Here is a 19,094-nt window from a genome sequence, read left to right as displayed (position 1 = left end):
TATTAATTATTTTCGTGTAAATCGTATTTATTATTTTCAGTATAAATTTTACGACCGACATTGCATGTGAATCGGATTTGCACTAACCAAAAACACGCCATCGATCGACAATTCGTTCAAGGCTGACCCGCGATCGGTGAAAGCGATTGAATTGCGATCGTCAAATGTTTTGGCATTCGAGCTACTCCGTTGAATGGTCGAAAAGGGACACGTTCCACGCTTCAAATATCTTCCAACCAAACTTCAAACTTTTTTGTTTGTTTTTGCTACACCAATTATAAACACATTTCAATGCCCTCCATTATCGACAGGTTAAGCACGTCGACGTCAACCGATTGTTACTCCCCCGACTTAAGCCGACCCCCGGTGGGGGGGCTAGGTATTGGAGTTATCGGGCGACCGCATCATGAAAAGATTATGTCATATCTTTGGCGTACAATATAAATCGATCCGGGAGCGATACCGAACAGGCTAAAAAGCCGTTTTGTATTTGCTCGTATGAACTTTTAACTTTACACCCGTTTAAATGGTTCGTTTTTTTTTTGTTTGTTCAGGCATACAGTTTGACACAACATTGATTGTTAATCCAGCAGGTTTGGCAGTACAGTACACACGTGCGGTACACACACACACACGATAAGCATTGATTTACAATGGAACAATAAACCGATGGTAAGGGTAAATAACCCTTTTTTTTATAAAGCGAGATGTGCGTGATTGTACGGTTTGCTGCGGAAAACAAGCAAAACCTCACGGAGAGGCAGGTGCAATGAAGATGTTTAATTGCATTTGGAAGATCGACCAAATCGACGCAGCGTTTATGCGCCTACTAAGGTGCAGAAAACATTACGCAAACGACGCAATTTCGACCACGTGCACTTGCGCGTCCCGGCGAGCAGTTGTACGAAAGCGAACGTGTAAATTACACTCACAGGTCAACCTCTGACACCTGCGGTGACACTCGTTAGATCATCTGTATTTTTATTGGCTGATATGACTGGAAACGCGCTTTAACGAGTTGCTGCTATTGACGCTGCACTGCGAGGAATGTGAGCCAACGCGAAGCTCAAACAAAGCGCAGTTAGATTTAAAACACTCATTTTAACACAGGATTCCCATCCGAACACCAGGCTGGTCAAATATCGTACACGAATCTCACATCTCACTCTTGTGGCCATGGGCCAAACAACACCATTTAACAGCGCTGTGTGCTTTCGACCGGTCCAACATGGCCCACGGTCAAGTATCGTCCAATCGGGCACAACACGTGTGAAGCTGTGCTGTAAAAGCACACACAACATCATGGGCACGTGCCCGGAAAAACAACGCCCTTGCGTTGTATTGCAAACGAATAGTGTCAAAAATAAAATGACAACAACTTTTACCAGCCTGAGGGAAAATAAAAATATCGTTTTTACGCATGAATGGAGCTGTAGAGCGTATGACGGGGCGAGGAAATAGCTGGCGTCTTTGTAGTGGTGTTGGTGCGTTATCTCTCGTGTTTGGTGTGTGGATGTTTCACGCACGCTTGTGACAGTTGCATGTGTGGTGTGAATTTAGGCAGGAGGTGATTTTCAATGATCAGCGTCAATATTGGACGAGCTATACAAACACAATTGTACGTAAATGATGCCATATGGAGCAGATCAGTGCTTCTTTGCTGCGTAAGCTTAAGTGTAATGTAAAAAAATAGTAGAAGAGCAATTTGTGCCATAACAGGTAGTGGACCATTGAGTGTGATTTTATGAACCTAATTTGTGAAGCTATTTTTAGACTGTGAGTGTAAGCACATCAAACTTCCCAACAAGATATGACATCTGCTACCTTATTTATCTTAAAACAATACAATTTTACTTCCACCTTAAATGTTTATTTTCTACACTGAACACGTATTTAGCTGAGCAAAAAACTTTATGCAGTTAACCCAAGCGCCACAGATTAAGCTTAAACGACTGAAAAATTGAATATCCATAGAAAAAAATGAAAGCTCCACAGCTTCATTGGTTTGATCAATAGATGGCGTATTAAAACTGATTATTATATTGCTATCCTTTTCTTGCAATGTGTTTCGATAAGTTTCATCTTATCATGCTATATAGTCTTCTAACTTTCTGAGCCTTCTAACCAAATCTATATGAATGGTCGTGTAGTCAGATACGTGGGTATCAACACCAACGACCATTACTCAAATCTCACTTGCTTCTGGTGCTGGTGGTTTCTGTTGGAGTTTAGTATTTAAACAATCGTATCGCCGTTCTAGTTCTAGCGATGCATAACTTCAATGCGAAATCATACAATAGTACAGAGGAAATGAGGAAGCTTTCCTCCAAGCGAGGAAGCTCAACTGGTTGGGTATCCCACAAACAGATGGCGCCACCAGCTTTTTTGCTATTTTTAGAATGCATGAGTCGTTTGCCGTATGCTAAAAGAAGTCTTTCTATATTCCGTTTAGGTAGAGTGCTTGAGTCGTTTAGATGCCGTTTAGTGGTCGTTTAGTGGATTTGTGGCACTTGGGTTGTTTAATAATGTTTTATTTCATCATAAATAATTGTACAGTCTTTCCCCGATTGCATTAAAAAAGTTATGTATTACATAAATGAACTAAATTCAAGAAAAAAAATCATTATAATTAAAGTCAACTTTGGCTGTAAAACGTGATATTCGACTTACGCGAAAATCCGAGCTACGCGAATGCCTCTCGAATAACACTTTCGTAAAAAAACATTCTTTTAAATAACCGTTGGTAATATTTCAAACCGCGCCGAAAACTTTCAACCGGTCCCAAATGTTGTATGGGAATCCGACCCGGCATGTGGAAACGCCCCACTGTGCTAGCGATTTGACAGCTAGCAGCTCCGACCTGCTACCTGGGAACTGTCTATCTTCAAACGTGTAGCAGCTGCTTAATAAACATTGTTTTTTCGTCAGCCGACGAAGGTGGTACGATTGACACTTGTGCCTATTGATTTTGCTTTCTGCAGAATTAATTTTTAGAGAGTTTCCTCTACTCCCGTGTGTGTGCCCCCCAATTGCTAGCACTAGAGTGTTTCCTTTACTTCCAAACTCCATCGACTCCGTGCAACCAGCCGTGTGGCAGTGCGTTGCTACCGCGCTAGTGGCGTACGTTCCGAGCAGAAGGCGTGTAACGCGGCATGAATCAGTGGTGTGAATGATGAAACGATGAGCCTGTAAATAGTGGTGTGACTCCCGGTAGTGTTAATCTTCCTTCTGCCGTTCCTAGTGCTAGAGCTCCGTTTCTAGTCTCGAATGGTGGTTTAGCATAGTGTGTATGTGTGTGTAGAGCGCTTAGTAGCCGTACCGTAGCCGTGCATAGCAGTAGCGCACCCGCTGCCGGGTGTGTATTGAAAAGAAAGGCGTATACCACAGTGTGCACACAGTGACGACAAAGTTGGTGTCCCGCAGCACACATCGACCGCGTTTTTGTCTCTTTCCGCGGGTGCGCTTTCAACCCCGGACACCGCAGTTACCATACCAGCAGCAGCACCAGCACCAGCATGGAGATTGTGCGTGCCGTATCGGACACGTTCTGGTCGACGCGAGTGTGGCTGCCGCCGAACATCACCTGGGAAGACATACGGCCGGGTGTGCGAGCGGACGTGAACCATGCCGACTACCGGCACCTGATCTACCCGATACCGCTGGCCGCGGTCATTATCGTGCTGCGCTGGATTATTGAACGGTAGGTGGCGGTGCGGTTAAAAGAAGGAGTGGATGAAGAAGCAAAAAGTTAAAACGCTCACGAAGGAGGGTGGAAGCAGGCCCGTGCGAGAGGGGAGCGGTTTTGGTGGCGATCGCGCGCACCCCGTACACATAACCTCAATCGCGCATGAAAACCGTTTCTCTGTGTGTCCCGTTGTGCATGTGTGTGTGAGTGCGTGCATGTGCGATTGTGTGTGTGTGTGGAAATATGGTGCGTTCAGTCAGCCTGCTGCGATGCCCCCGTCGCTGTAGAAGCGCGAATTTCGGATCGATGTTTACACGCGGCGGTAGTGTTGCGGTCGATGGAAGGAGGAAGCTCTATCGTATCATTCCTGCTACGCGGTTACGCCCTTATAATTTCCGAAAATGGGTGAAATCAAAGAAAGGGGGGGATAGGCAAACCCCACGCGCGCTGCTCTCTCTCTCGTCGCATCATTCCCCCGTTCCCGTTGGGAGCAGCGCACTGCGAAGAATTGTCCATAATGCACCAAAGACGTGCGGCGGGACTGCAGTGTGTCAGAATGCATATACTTGGGAAGGGGGAGAGTGTGTGCGAACACTGCACCCGGAATTGCATAGAATTGAAGAACAATTTGAAAACCAAAATTTCGACCCGCAAACACTTGCCTTCGCGCTTAGTAAAGGGGCAAGTAATGTAAGAACAGCAACAACACACATAATCGATTCTCCCCCCCCCCCCCCACCCCCCTGAGAGAGCATCTACACATGAAGCAGGATGACGTTGAAATGCAAACACAAACATAAACCTTTCACACACTTCTAAATTTACGCATGAAATGAAGTAACAGAAGAAAAAACGAACGCGTACACTCACCAGAAGAAGGTGGCTTGAGAAAGGGTTGGTGGTGTGGTTCCGTTTAATTTTGTTTTTTTTTCCCACTTCATTCGTTTCGAAACCGTTGTGCTTTCTCCGGGCCTCATTTCTACATTTCGCTCGCTCACAGTGTGTCTGTGTGTGTACTCTCCCTCTCTCTCTGTCTCTCTCGGCTGCTTTCAAGTGCATGGTTTATGTTTATGCCGGTTCGCCCTGACAATGCACCAACCAGCAGCAGCAGCAGCATGCTTGGATCGATCGTACCGGCGTGACGATGATAGGGCGGCAGCATAAGGGATGCATGAATCGGTCGACTGTTAAAATCTTTCTGAGCTGGAAAGATCAATTGGTTGACCTCATTGATAATGGTATTCTCAGATAATACGATTATTTAATGGTGAACTTTGAACCATTAGGGACAAACTCATTCGGACATGTATGAGGACCAGTAAGGGCACAATGTCTTTTTCTTAACAATGCTCTTAATTTTATTTATTTTTATTATATTTTGTAGATTGTACTCCAAATGAGCATATGCCGAGCATGGAAACACGAAATTCGAACAGGAAAAAAAATGCGCTTAAACCATGATCCATCACCACATGCGATGCGATAAGAATCGTTGACTTCGACCTCCAACGGTTCATTATCACCACCACCACCATCACTACCACCTCCTTTGCAAATCCGATCTTCAGTGGGTTTCCAACCCAACATCCCTGGTTCGTTCCACCCACTAGACATCCGACGAGACATCGAGCGGTTTTCGCGTGTCTTTACCACCACCACTACCACCATTTACTAGCGTCATCTCATGCATAATACGCTTGCCCTCGCGCGTCCGCCTCTATCGCCGGCCGGAGTCTTAGTACGTACCTGATAATGGGTAATCTAATCATTCAAAAGTCGTGCCAAACGCTTGCAAAACGCTTCCCAACAAGTGTATGATCGTACAGCAGCAGCAGGCGACCGGGCGACCGGGCATGTCGTCAGAAGGCGACCGTACAGAACGTGTATGAAGCTTATTGATGATGGTAGAAACGTTACGCAATATGTGGATGATGGGGGGGGGGGGGGTAGAAGAGGAGGTGAAGGTTGGCTGGTGCACGGTTACGCGTGTCATCGTCATTCAGTCATAAACTGAACCTTGATTGGCCAGAAGGGATGGAGAGAGGAAAAATAGGAAAAAGGGGAAGCAAAATGGTATCAGTGTTGATCGCCCGAGTAAATCGTTGTGCGAATTGTTGTAAATGTATTTATTTGTTACTTTAGTTCGGCATGTTTATAAACAGGCCACTGGTGAATAGTCATAATCGGTGTCTCGGTGAGTCACACGCTTCACACGAGGTTATCATTCGTCATCAATAACGCTAGGTTTACATTCCCCCCCCCCCTTCTATTGGGCCACGATGAGTAAGGTTCGTTGCCGAAGCGCGCCCCACAAATGTGCTTCGTCACAAATGCACCCCAGTTCCAAGTATGTGGGGTTTTGTCTAGTGATGTCATAGATGGTTTGGGTTAACTCTACTGTCAAAATCTACTACTAGTCGGAATGATTTTGTAGTACATTTGTATTTGGGGAAATGCTGAATATCAATCATGTTTTAGCAGCGAGTCATTCGATCTATAACAATATGCTTATCAGCATGAGTAGTCAGCCTCTCCACAATTTGCCCCTTTTATCGGCTTTGCTTATCGTTCGATCGATCTTATCTTGCAGCTTTAGGGAGAGACGCAGAACACAATAGTGTAACAGCGACAATGCATTTTTGCTACGGTACTTCAACCCATTAGTCAACCGCCACCGAAGGACCGAACGTTTTTGGAGGCGTTTGCCAGTTTATACAAACTGTTTACTGTTTTTTGTTTGTGTGTCAACACCCTGTACACTCATTTAAAAAGTACACATTGCCCTGCCGGATACAAACTTGCGCTGTGTCTGCATTGCGGTGAATATATGTATTCGTTTGCTTTCAAATAGCAACTGGTTTGTTTTGTTTTTGTATTGTAAATTACAGAAAGCAGTTATTACAGGGTTTGCTAGGAGTTATCTTAGCTGTGGGACACTTCTTTGACTCTATCTAATTGGAAGTGAAACTTATACGGTTGGGAATTGGACTGTATGGTATCCTTATTGGCTCCTTGAAATTCTTATTAGATTTGCCCAACAACGGTGCTATAGAGTCCAATTCGCATGGCATAAAGTTCTTTTCCCGCAAGAAAGAGTTAATAAAGTGGCCCACAACAATGAGAACTCCTGGAAAACCCTGTAACATCAAACGATAAAAAACGAAAACAAATTTCTTTTTTAGATGTTATAATAAGCTATGTGAAGGTAAAATCGTTCGTCCACCATCTTAAAATATCTCTTGTAATACGATTCATAGCTATTGCGCCTCTTTTGGTGCTCAAATATGAGTTTTTTCACTGACTACGACGGGGACAATACCAGCTTATAGCTATAGTGTCCTTCGCGGGCCCGCCCCATTATCTTGTAGCGCATATTTCAACGAGACTCGCATCTTATCAGCCAGGCGATAAATGCGCTTATGAACACCGAAGAACAATTTGTACAGAAGCCTCGTTGTATGTGGGTGTGTGTGTTCCAACCATACCTTGCGCACATCGTTTTCGGTTGCATCATGTGTAGTGCACGTTCAGCATTATCGTGCATTATTACTACGCTTTAGTGGCCTATAGCGAAGGAGGAAGAGTGTCCCCAGACACAAACACCAACGAATGGCGCTTTCTTATCGCTTTTTCACCATCACTCATGCTTACTGATCATAAAATTCGGGTAAAAAGCAAGAATATTGTGTCCCCATTAGCTTTTGGATGGATAAGGCTTTACGTTTCTTTACGATCCAAATCGGCCCACCCGAAAGATAAGCGCGACGGAAGGGAAGGTGGGCCGGCAGGTATGTTGAGGAAAGGTTTAGCCAGGAAAAAGGGGGCCAACACACGTCAACAGATCGTTTGGTGAGTCGCGCGTCGGTTAGGCACAGTCCGGAAGGGTGTTTTTGACGCATTCGCCAAGCAAAGGCTCGACCTCCAGCGGTATAGATGTGATCCGCTGTTGCCTCTTTTTTTTGTAGGCTGTGCACGCGTTTGCAGACATTGCACCCAGAGCTATCATGCGATAGGAATGTTGTGGATGGATACATGCACCGAATGGCGCGTACGCTTTTTAGACTTGGGGGTTGTCGTTACTAGGCAACACCTGTAGGATGGCGTTGTGTTTTTTAATCACCAAAAAACCTCAGCTATGACGATCGGTTTAGCTCTCTCTCTCTCTGCCTCGCTCGTTTCGGGGAAGTTTATTGGTGGTAAGGAGGTTGTTTTTTTTCGCACACCCATCCTACACTCAATGCGTTTCATACAAACTGAGTGTGGTGATACGTTATCGGGCGTAATAAAACCGTTTGGATGGGGATGGGGTTTTTTTTGAGAATCTTCTTCCTGTGCGTGATTGTTGTGACTGAATCATACCGTATCAGCACGAGGAGCCGAATTCGTTGGCCCCCCTACTATTCCCCACATGGAGACACCCGAACACGTTGTATCAATATCAATCAAATGGTCTTAACCTTTATGCCAAGGTGTACTCCCCATGCTTTATGCCGGTTTGACCATAAGGGTAGCATATTATGGTCCCTCTGATATGCACAAGCGGGGCGACCATAGTTTTGGTAGTGTACTGCCTATTAAGACATAATACAGGGTTTTCCAGGAGTTCTCATAGCTGTGGGACACTTTATTGACTCTTTCTTACGGGAAATTAACTTATTGTAATACGAATTGGATTCTATAACACGATTGTTTGATATATCTAACTGGAATTTCCAAAGCGAGAATTTCACTTCCAATAGGAAAGAGTCAAGGAAGTGTCCGACAACTATGAGAACCCCTGGTAAACCCTGTAATCAAGAATTGGGAAATGTTTCAAACCCCGAAACCCCGATAAGGGCCTAAAACTATGATGCATCTTGTATGAGGCAAATGATTTGGATTCATTCGTTACAACCAATTAATGATTTTGAGCCAATATGTATAAGAAATGTTTTTAAATATATTTACACATCCCTAAGCTAAATCGTTTCCTATGCGTTGTATCTTTGTAGATATTGGATTGCACCGGTCGGTAAGGCGCTCGGTATCAAGAGCACAGGACCAAAGCCACCGAAACCAAACAAAGTACTGGAGGCGGCATACAATGTCAACGCCCGGCTAAGCCACAAAACGGTAAGGATCATTGGGGGTCTTTCGATTGCAGCTGTGTGTGTGTGTGTTAAGATTGCCATGTAGCTGCAGCGGATGGCCCACAATGTTGTATGGCGACGGCAATGTATAGGTTACACCCTTGATGTGTGCAAAACACATTTCGTAAAGCGGAAAGCATTTCTCAAGCGTAATGAATATTCATTGTTCCATACCCGTACCCAATGCCATGTGCGCTTTTGCCAAGCACAGGAGTGTGTGGTGACCACAAAACTCTGCCCTAACATCGAACAACAACGCTGTTTTTGGCAAAATGACGGCGACCTACGGCGTTGGTACCCGCGGGGCATATGAATTAAGCATAACTACACCGCGCAATGTGCCAGCCCCAAAAAGAAACAGAACGGTTAAGGTTAAGAAAAGCCAAACGGACATGTTCTGAACGGAAAACAACCATATGATGGTGGTGGTGGTGGTGTGTATGTGTTCGATTACATTTCACTTCTATGTTTGTGTGTGTGTGTGTCGGGTTTGAATCATGCTCGTGCCTCGTGTGCCTTCCGAGTGCCGAATCGAATGAATCAATTTCTGTAGCACACATCGTTCGACCGGAAGTGATAAGCTGCTTCATTGCACCGTTTCGTCGCTTCTGCTATCTGCTCATTTCCGGCGCTGTTGTAGAATCGCGCTTGAACCGGCTTGTAAACAGTATTTACTGGCAGGCAGTGAGCGGGAGATAGAGAGAGAGAGAGAGATTAAAGATTTGGAGCAAGAAATTGCTCCGGATGTCCGGATGTGTCTCACAAACACAAAAGGGTTTAGGAGAGGTGAAGAGGGAGAGGGAAAGAACACCACGAGGTGTCGACGATTCGGTATTCGGCTCTCATCCACCCCCCTCCCCCTATACTGATGGGGCCACCCACGTGGCTAGTGTTGGATTGTTGATTGATAAATAGTCTGGTGGTGGTGGTGGTGGGTGGTGGTTGGTACCTTGATGGCGGTGCGATAAACGGAACTGAATCGACTGGACGTTGTTGGAGTTTTTATTTTTCCTAAAGATTGATTAAAACCCTTTGAACATACAAAAAGAGAAGTAAATGCAGCAGTAATTACACTCCGTCACGAAAAGGGGGATGCGAAACACAAACACAAACCCTCTTTTCAGTGTTGAGAGCGAGGTCATAATGCAACTTGCTGCTGGCACAATCTGTACAGTTTGCTACAAACTGTTGCAGTCGCACAACAGAAAAGGGTGCTTTATTTCGTTGTGATTTTAATGTTACCCCGTTGTAGTAGTTAGTTTCCCCTGTATAATAGCGTTAATGTGTCGTCGCATAGAGAACAGTACGCTATAGAGCCCCCCCCCCCCCCCTCCAGCTACGGACCAGCCAGCACTGTGGATCGATAAGAGCTGGTCCAGTTAATCACGCAAAAAGCCTGTTCAGAACTCGGCTCGGTGTTTTCGGTCACAACACCGTCCGTGGTGCCAGTCAGTCCAACCGGCCCCGCTTATCGTTGGATCGAAACGACAGCGCGCACTCCTAATGACGCCAGCGGTGTCCTTTTCTTTGTTGGCACACGAAACACGGTGCGAATGGATACGGCAACAGTAGTTTTAATGCTAGCTTCTTCTGGGGCGAAACGCGTATGTTAAATATGTTTTTTTTTTTTTGGTAACAATTACAAACCGTCTGCCACACCAAAGCGGACCACAACTCTCTCGATGTGTTTTTTGGATGTTTTTGGGAAGCCTTACAATATTGGTACTGGCGTCGTTTCGGCTTGTCCCGAAACCTTAACACTGCCCCGTGTTATAGGGTCTTATTGAACAACTGGCTGCAACCACATGATACACCAAATTTCCTCGCTTGTGTTGCGCTCACCAATCCGAAGGCATGCGCCCTTTTTGCGTGTAATTTGAAACAGTTAGCCCATTTCGGCACGCTCTGTCGACTGATTCACAACGCAAAAGAACGCAAATTACGGCTAGATTAGTATTATACTTAGCGTATCCTCTGCAAGTGATGTAAATTTATGCACACCAATCGTGGCTAGTGTGGAGGATGAATAATTGATTGCAATTGCAAGTGTTCTAAATTGGAAGCTCTTCACAACCAAGCTAAGCATAATCTGGGTGTTGGTGTGCGCATATGAATATGAATAAAGATGTAGATTGGATTCCTTTGGTCCTATTTCGGACAAGGGGAGTGTAAAGTAAAACAAAAAGAACAAGAGGCAAAACTCATTGTGGACGCACATTTTTGTTCTTCCAAATAGCTGCCCCATCAGCTGCTTGTTGGCATAAAAATTTGGAATAAAAATCCTACATGGTGCGAGCCACGGAGGAAACTGCACTTGCGGCGAAACAATTCTTCGCTTCTGCATACAGCAGCGTATAAGGTTGTGTGGAAGTAGACTAAAGGAAACAACGTAACGGGGGGGGGGGACCTGTCGTCTCCAAATCAAACAGCACCCCTTTCCACTGTTGTCCGCTGCGCTATGTCCAGCCACCAACACTACCATTCCGGGAGCAACTTATTGGCCACCGTCGTCATAACGATATCACTGACGCTTACGACGCTAAACGACGGCGGCGGAAGACGTGGAATTTACGTCGATAGAATATTTAATCTGTGGTCTGTATGTCTGGCTCCGCTCCCTCATGCCTCTCGGTCGCGTGATGGAACAAAACACACAATCTCGCGACCGAGTGCCAATGTGCCAATAGATGGAAAAGAGAAGGTGCTTGGGTGTGTGTGTGTGTGCTGTTTCTCTGTGGTTCATTGCGCGGATAGTGGTTTCGTATCACCCTTCCCGCACACTTTACACTTCGTGGAGAGTAGGTGACGCGGATTGTTGGTGGAAGCGCAACAGTACAGCCCCGATATCCTCCGCGCACATTAAAGCTGCCGTACGAATGGGCAAGCTCCAGTGTCACTATCTTGCCCGGATATATCTTTCTCTCGTTTGTTTTTATTTTTATTGCGACAATGAAATTGACGAGTGCTCTCGAACGCTTCTCCTCGTCACAACTCACACCACAACTGTGGCAGTGGAGGACAACATCTCGTGTAAATTGCGCGAAAACTGCACCGGAGGTTGTCGTCGTGATCGCGCGATCTACTACGCTCATGATGGCATGATGGGGGTTTTTTTGTGTTTATTGTATGCTAGAACACACGAAGTGATTACGGCCCCTAGAGGATTATGTAAGCAGACGGACGGGGCCTTACTGGCACGCGCTCCCTGGCTTGTTGGGTGAAACGATACTCGTTTGAGGTAGTGATGGGAAAAGTGGGCAAAAATGTGGAGTCGACTCCGATCCGATTCCGATAGTTTCGGGACCGACTCTGGAAGTTAGGTCCGCTTATCATTATCCGGAGTCGTTCGGAATCGCCCATATTCGTCTGGAGTCGGAAATATCCGGTGTCTTCCAAAGTCATCCGGCATCATACGGAGTCATACGGAGTCGTCCGGAGTCGTCCTGAGTCGTGCGGAGTCGTGCAGAGGCATTCGTAGTCATCCAGAGTCATCTGGAGTCATCTGGAGCCATCTAGAATTGTTCGTGGTCTTCCGGAGTCGTCCGGAGTCGTCCTGAGACATCTGAAACCATCCGGAGTAATCTGGAATCGCACGTAGTCTTCCGGAGTGTTCCGGAGTAGTTCGAAGTCATCCAAAGTCGTCCGGTATCGTTCGCAGTCATCCAGAGTCGTCCGGAGCTATCTGGAGTCATCCGGAGCTATGTGGAGTCATCCAAAGTCATCTGGAATCGCCCGTAGTCTTCCGGAGTCGGCCGGAGTCATCCGGGGTCGTCTGGAGTCATCTGGAGTCGTCTGGAGTCATCTGGAGTCGTCCGGAGTCATCTGGAGTCGTCCGGAGTCATCTGGAGTCGTCCGAAGTCATCCGGGGTCGTCCGAAGTTATCCGGAGTCGTCCGAAGTTATCCGGAGTCATCCAGAGTCATTCACAGTTGTCCGGAGACGTCGTCCATTGCAATGTTTTTATGGTCAGGCTTTTCATACCTGACGCACAAGGCAAAAAAGGGGAAAATAAAACCACGAAATTGAATGTTTCCGGCCGACTCCGACTCTGACACTTGGACTTCTTCGACTCCAGCCGACTCCGGGCGACTCCGGACAATTCTGGATGACCCTGACTCCGGGCGGAACTAGTGGACTCCGGTTTTGCCAGAGTCAGAATCGGACTAACAATAGCTAGAGTCAGATCTGAGTCGTAGGTGCGCTCCAAAGAGCACATCACTAGTTTGATGGTGCACTAAGCTCAGCTGTATCGCGTGTCGCATTCAATGAGGCTCGATCAGAAATGATGCACTGAAGGATTTACTATGTTGAATCATGTGGTTTATAAGCTGAAGAGTTACAAATGTTTCTCATTCGTAGATATCCCAGAGAGACAAAGAACTGACATTGAAAACAAAATATCTACCACAACTCTCATGGACGCGAATTGTGAATGAACCGAGTTAAATCCAGAATAATACATATTTGATTATTTTTTCCTACCTACAAGAGACCTTGCTACGCGCTCCAAGAACAACAGTCGTGAAATGGTCCAATAGCGCTTTGCTAATGAAATTATCATGCCTGCCCATGGAAAGGGCCAGTCCCCGGCAGTATTCACTACTTTCACTTGATTTCTCCTCAGCCAACAAAAGCCAACCGTCAGAGGGCACCAGAAGGGTTAGCTGGACCGTCGCACACGTCACTAGCTCATCAATAAATACTGCTAATGACGGTTAAATTTAGGGCTCGCCCATCCAAATGACCTTAGTAGGGGACAGGTTAGTTTTTGGTTTGCTCTCCCGAGCGCTTGTTAGGGTCGTTTGTTGGAGTTTTGTTTTCTATTTGACGTAGCAAAAACTGTATTGATTTTTTTGTTTTGATTTTGGTTCGTTGGATGTGTATGGTGAATGTATGCTTTCACCTGCCTGGAAGTTTTATCACAAAAAAACAACTCCAAACTCCGAACCACACTCCAAACGTGCGCAAAATACAGCTGCAAACGGTTGAAATTAATTAAAATCTTTATTACCCATTCTCCCCCATTTACCCAGCCACCGCCGTCGCCGCCGCTTTCACGTTGAAACTGTCCTCAACAAATTGCTTTGGCACTGCTGCTCCAAGACATAGGCAATACCCTAAAGTAGTCTCTTTCTCGAAATACGAAGCACGCGCTGCTACCAACAACAACAAAAAATGGAATACTTTCTTTCGCAACCGTTTTGCTGCAGCGTGCGACTTGAAGCCGTCATAATTCGAAGCGCCAAAAATACTCCCATCAATAAAGCATTTCCTAACGCACGCTCTCAACCAAAACTACAAACAAAGCGAAACAAATGCTGGGCAGCAAAAGAGCAACACCTACCTCCCCTCGCTGCCCGATATTTATGGTACGAATGGCGATAATGTTCACATTCTACATATCATCAGCTCTTGTTGACCTCTGCACACGCTCTGCTGTAAGCGCGCATCGGATTCTAGTTGATGGGAGGGACGGTGCTTGTGTTGTCTGCGTGCTGCGTATCTGTTTTTGTAGACGTGATCGTAAACGCGGAATTCAGTCCAGCAAAACCTAGCAGAGCGGGAAGGTGCGATGGCGGAATGTGCTACATTTCTGGAGCATGACGCGATTCTTGTCCACCGTCCATCGGTTGTGGAACCGGGCCCCCCGCGGCCTGCGGTGGCACCGAATAGAACGAAACAATTAACAGAGTGTTAGAAAGTCGCGCATGAGGGAATGATAAACAGATCAGGGAGAGAAAGAGATACGTATGTTGATTAATGTCTTGATTTACAAAACAATGCTCAAGTGTTCGTGTAAAAGGATCGCATTTAGTGGTACTAGTGGTTTTGCCCCGTAGATCCATTGCCCTATTCCAAATTTGAAAATTATATAAAAGGATGGTTTTTATATTGCTCACTGCACACACCAAATTGTCGTTCGTATACGTGGATTTGCTTCCCCTTTTTAATCATGCTGCCGATGATCGAATGATCACAACCCGGCTAGGCAGTGGGCAGCACACCACCTGGCGGGCGGGGCCATACACTACCAAACGTTTCCCTTTAGCTTTCACTGTTTATGGTTTCCTTGCGCAGCACCAAACGGCTGCGCTGGCTTCCTCCTACTGTTTATTATTCCAGCAACGGAATCCCTTGCCAGTTAATCGAAATGCCAACACAAAAATTCCAACTACCACGCACGCCGGGCGGGCGGGAGGTACTGTTTTGGGGTTTTTGTTGTTGTTGACTTCCGATTGGTTTTGTCCTCTGCGACCCTTTGTTGTTGTTGTTGTTGCAGCAGCGATGGATAAAACGTCTCCAAATGGAGGACAAACTCTCGCTTTCTTTTTGCATACGTTGTGTATGGCTTCGTTGTGATTTCAAAAGCTCCGAAGGTTCTCAATTGCTTCTCACGGTTGATTTGGTTTTTCTCTTCCTCTTCTTTTTCTTTTTCGCATCCCCCCTTAGACTATGCGATTGATGAAGCAGGTGGATTTGAGCGAGCGACAGATCGAGTACTGGTGGAGACGCCGCCGGGCCCAGGACAAACCGACGACGCTGGTCAAGTTTTGCGAAACGTCGTGGCGATGTATCTACTACACGTACAGCTTCATCTTCGGCAGCATCGTGATGTGGGACAAGCCGTGGCTGTGGGACATCAAGCAGTGCTGGTACGGCTACCCGCACCAATCGGTCACGAACGACATCTGGTGGTACTACATGATCTCGATGGCGTTCTACTGGTCGCTGACCGCGTCCCAGTTCTACGACGTCAAGCGGAAAGATTTCTGGCAGATGTTTGCCCACCACATGATCACGATCCTGCTGATGGCGCTCAGCTGGGTGTGCAATCTGCACCGGGTCGGCTCGCTCGTGCTGCTGGTACACGATTGTGCCGACATCTTCCTGGAGGTACTGGGGATTCGCCCGTGAAGGCCCGTATTGGGGTTCATTTTTAATAACCTTTTTTTTTTCTTTCACTCGTTTCTTCTCACAGTCCGCTAAGCTGACGAAGTACGCACAGTATCAGAAGGTGTGCGACACCATCTTTGCCATCTTCACCGTCGTGTGGATCGTGACGCGGCTGATGCTGTACCCGCGCATCATCTACAGCTCGTCGGTGGAGGCGCCCCAGATACTGCCCATGTTCCCGGCGTACTACATCTTCAACACGCTGCTAATACTGCTGCTCGTGCTGCACATATGCTGGACGTATTTGATCGTGCAGATTGCAGTCAAGGCGATCAAATCGGGACAGGTTGGTTGTCCATCTCTTCAGTCAACGACTTCCATCGGTTAACAATTCCATTAATATCCATCTCCTTCCCCTGTTTGTTTGCAGATGGAGGGCGATGTGCGGTCCAGCTCGAGCGAGGAAATCTCCGACAGCTCGGAAAACTCGCGCCCGGTGCTAACGAACGGTGGTACGCCGAAGAAGCAGCCGAGCAAGAACGGAACGACGGCGGCAGCGAACAGCGTCAGTGCTTCCCCGAAGAAGAAACAATAAAACAACAAAACCCGTGTGTAGCACCGACGCAACGACGACCGGCCTTTGGTGTGGGTCGGGGCTTTGGCCACTCAAGGCCGCCACCTATAGAAGTGCATGCATCACGGCAGGGGTGCCACCAGCAGAGGCGGTGGGGTGGCACGCGTATATCATCACGTAGCTGGCGAATGCGTCCCACGCGTAACGCATTACCTAAACACACACACACACAGAAAACACACGAAAAAAAGAACAAAACGCATTACACGCATGTTACTATTGGGTGTTGTATCATGCTGAGAGTAAAAGAAAAACAAAACCGCATCATGTTACACTACCGCTGCATTATATAGTATAGTCGATCGTGGACGTATGCGTTTGCACGTGCTGCGAAGAACCTAGAACCCTGGGAGAACTAGCTGCATACGATGCAGCCAGGGTGCAACGTTACTATACCTAAATCCCCAGTTTCTCTTACCCGTTTAGTTAAATAGTGCAGAGGAAAACGGACGATTGATGATAGATTTAACCAGCAAAGAGTAGGGAAGGCTTCGTAAAGGATCGGACCGGACGAACGGATGTACCAGCTCCGCACCAGGGGTATACATTGTTTTCTTTATTTCCTTTTTCTTCCTCCCTCTAGGGTACATTTAAACGAGATAGGATTATGGAGAAGCAGCTCCTTCCCCTGTTTTGCTGTAAGAAGAAATTGTGCTGCAGGATTATTTGTGAACAAAGAAGAAAAGCATTAGAAAAAGAAAGCAAAACGGTGGAAGTGTAATTGAAACTGAAATCAAACACACAGCGCAGAAGCTAGAGATAAGTATTTATTAGCTAAGTAAATCGTTAGTAGAAGCGGCGAGCGGCAGCTCGCAGCTGCAAAATGGGGTGGAAAACCAGTGGTTGAATTTGCAACAAAAGCGACACAAATATCGTGAGTGTGTTGATTGATCGTGTTTAGCTGAAGGGAAAGCGAATGATAGGGAGAAAAAACAGTACACAAAGTAGTACATACGTAAACACAGCAAATCATCCAACACAACCAAATGTTGTTAGGGCTGGCGCGTAAGCGTTTGTGTTGCAACAAACGAGCTCTAACAAAAAGAAGAGAGAAAAAAAACGGGACAAAAACAGTAATAAATATAGTTTGAAAGTGACAATGAAAAGCAAAAAACGCGAAGAGTTGTGGAGTAAAAAAAATAGTCCCAAAACGGTCATTGCAGATTGCAGATCGCGTTGCTTACGGCAATTTTGCTCTGCGTGGAAACACTTGGCCTGGCCTAGACACGGCGAACACACACACACACACATTCCGCATTAGCAGCTGCCCTATTTTGCCTTCTCTCTCGTGTGTTGCATTTTGGTTTGCTGTTTAAGGGTGTTTTTTTTTTTTTGGTTATAAAAGATAAAGGATAAAACGTGGCATTAGTGACGAAGCGCAGTCGACATGTTGAAAGATTTAGCTAGACATTTCGTAGATCGTTTAAGCGAGCGTGTACCAAATACTCGACGATTTAAATGGTGCTCTGGTATGATGATGATGATGTGCTTGCTTTTGTGGCATCTTCGTTTTGTACTAAAAGATGTAATTCATCAGCTGTGCGTCCCGTTTCTATCCTCATTAACCAGCAAACATGCTGGGACTTCTGCTCTTGATCGCGTGAATGACCAGCCATATCAGTTAATGGTATGTTGTCTCGTTGTCTCGGGTGGCGGGCGTCCTATAGTGCGCCGACCTGCGCTGTTTTCATTCACTCTACCAAAGTTTATGTTTACTGTACTCTGGAATATGATGATCGTTAGGATGGTCGCGCCGGTAACTCACGCGCGGGCGGATGGAAATCGAGAAGAAGGGCATCGTTGTATCGTGTTTGATCGATCGATCGCATAGTGTGTGAATGTGTGCGTGAAAAGACAGTGCCCCCTCAAAAAAAAAAAAAAACAATATAAATATCCTTCATAAGACTGCATAGCAGAATAGAGAGGAAGAACTCCTGTGCAAGGAGGAAAAGGCACCGCGACGCGATGCTGGTTGCAGTGGGTGATAGGTGTGAGGCGTGAGGCAAATGGGAATGAAACAGACGAACAACGCGGGGAAAAAGAGCTAGCTATATGTAGGTAAAAATAGTAAAAAGTGTTTTACAAATTACAAGATATTCACGATGAGTCGACGAAAGTCTTCGTCATTTTTGAAATCTTCGCTTGAGTGTCCTTACTGAAAAACAAACCCCTATAACGAACAACCTTTTTATCCTGTTATTTTTTCTTCCTCTTTATCATCATATACCAGCTAATAACTGCATTCGTACTCCAAATGGGGGAAATGTTCAGCCCTTCACACTCCATTACCATCACCTTTTTCGATCGGGGTTTTCTTCGCTGTTGTTGCTCGAGAGCATGTAATCGAAGCAACCCGCGGCGCTCTCCATACCAGCTAGTTTTAGATAAATGTTCATCATTAACGCATTATTAACAGCAAAAACAAACGTGTATATGCTTAGGAAAAAGTCCTCTTCTGCAAAAGTGTCGCTAGAAAAGGGATAGGACACGTACGTGTGGTTGACGAGAAGGGGTAGAAAGGGAAGCCGGTTACCGTTTTGGGTGTGAGTGCGTGTGTGTGAGAGAGAGGAAGGTGGAAAAGAATGCAAATGGTGTTAGAAGAAATCACATCACGTCGCGAGAAAATCAGTAAATCAGTTAAAACAAAATAAAACAGAATCCGTTTCACGGGAACAAGTAAATGAGCTCTGTGTGTGTACGTATGCTTCTGTATTTTACAAGGAATCACTGTAAGTAAAAACACTTCCTCCATA

At 46.0% G+C, this 19,094-nt stretch overlaps 1 protein-coding gene across 2 annotated transcripts; it reads left to right on the top strand.

The window, feature by feature from the left end:
• Positions 1 to 2,906: 2,906 nt before the first annotated feature.
• On the top strand, positions 2,907 to 19,025 carry LOC120893705 (ceramide synthase 6). Of its 2 annotated transcripts, XR_005738147.1 has the most exons (6): positions 2,907 to 3,700; positions 8,677 to 8,797; positions 15,264 to 15,707; positions 15,793 to 16,053; positions 16,138 to 16,358; positions 16,407 to 19,025. XR_005738147.1 is itself a non-coding variant. In XM_040295752.1 (5 exons), exons 1-5 carry the CDS (start codon positions 3,516 to 3,518, stop codon positions 16,300 to 16,302), a joined length of 1,176 nt encoding a protein of 391 aa, XP_040151686.1. In that variant the 5' UTR covers positions 2,907 to 3,515; the 3' UTR covers positions 16,303 to 19,025. The 2 variants fall into 2 exon arrangements, 1 of the variants encoding a protein (XP_040151686.1); XM_040295752.1 differs by having other exon boundaries at positions 16,138 to 19,025.
• Positions 19,026 to 19,094: the final 69 nt, after the last annotated feature.

This window comes from Anopheles arabiensis, chromosome 2 (assembly GCF_016920715.1).
Source record: "Anopheles arabiensis isolate DONGOLA chromosome 2, AaraD3, whole genome shotgun sequence".
NCBI lineage: Eukaryota > Metazoa > Arthropoda > Insecta > Diptera > Culicidae > Anopheles > Anopheles arabiensis.
This window is presented reverse-complemented; position numbering and strand designations above follow the sequence as displayed.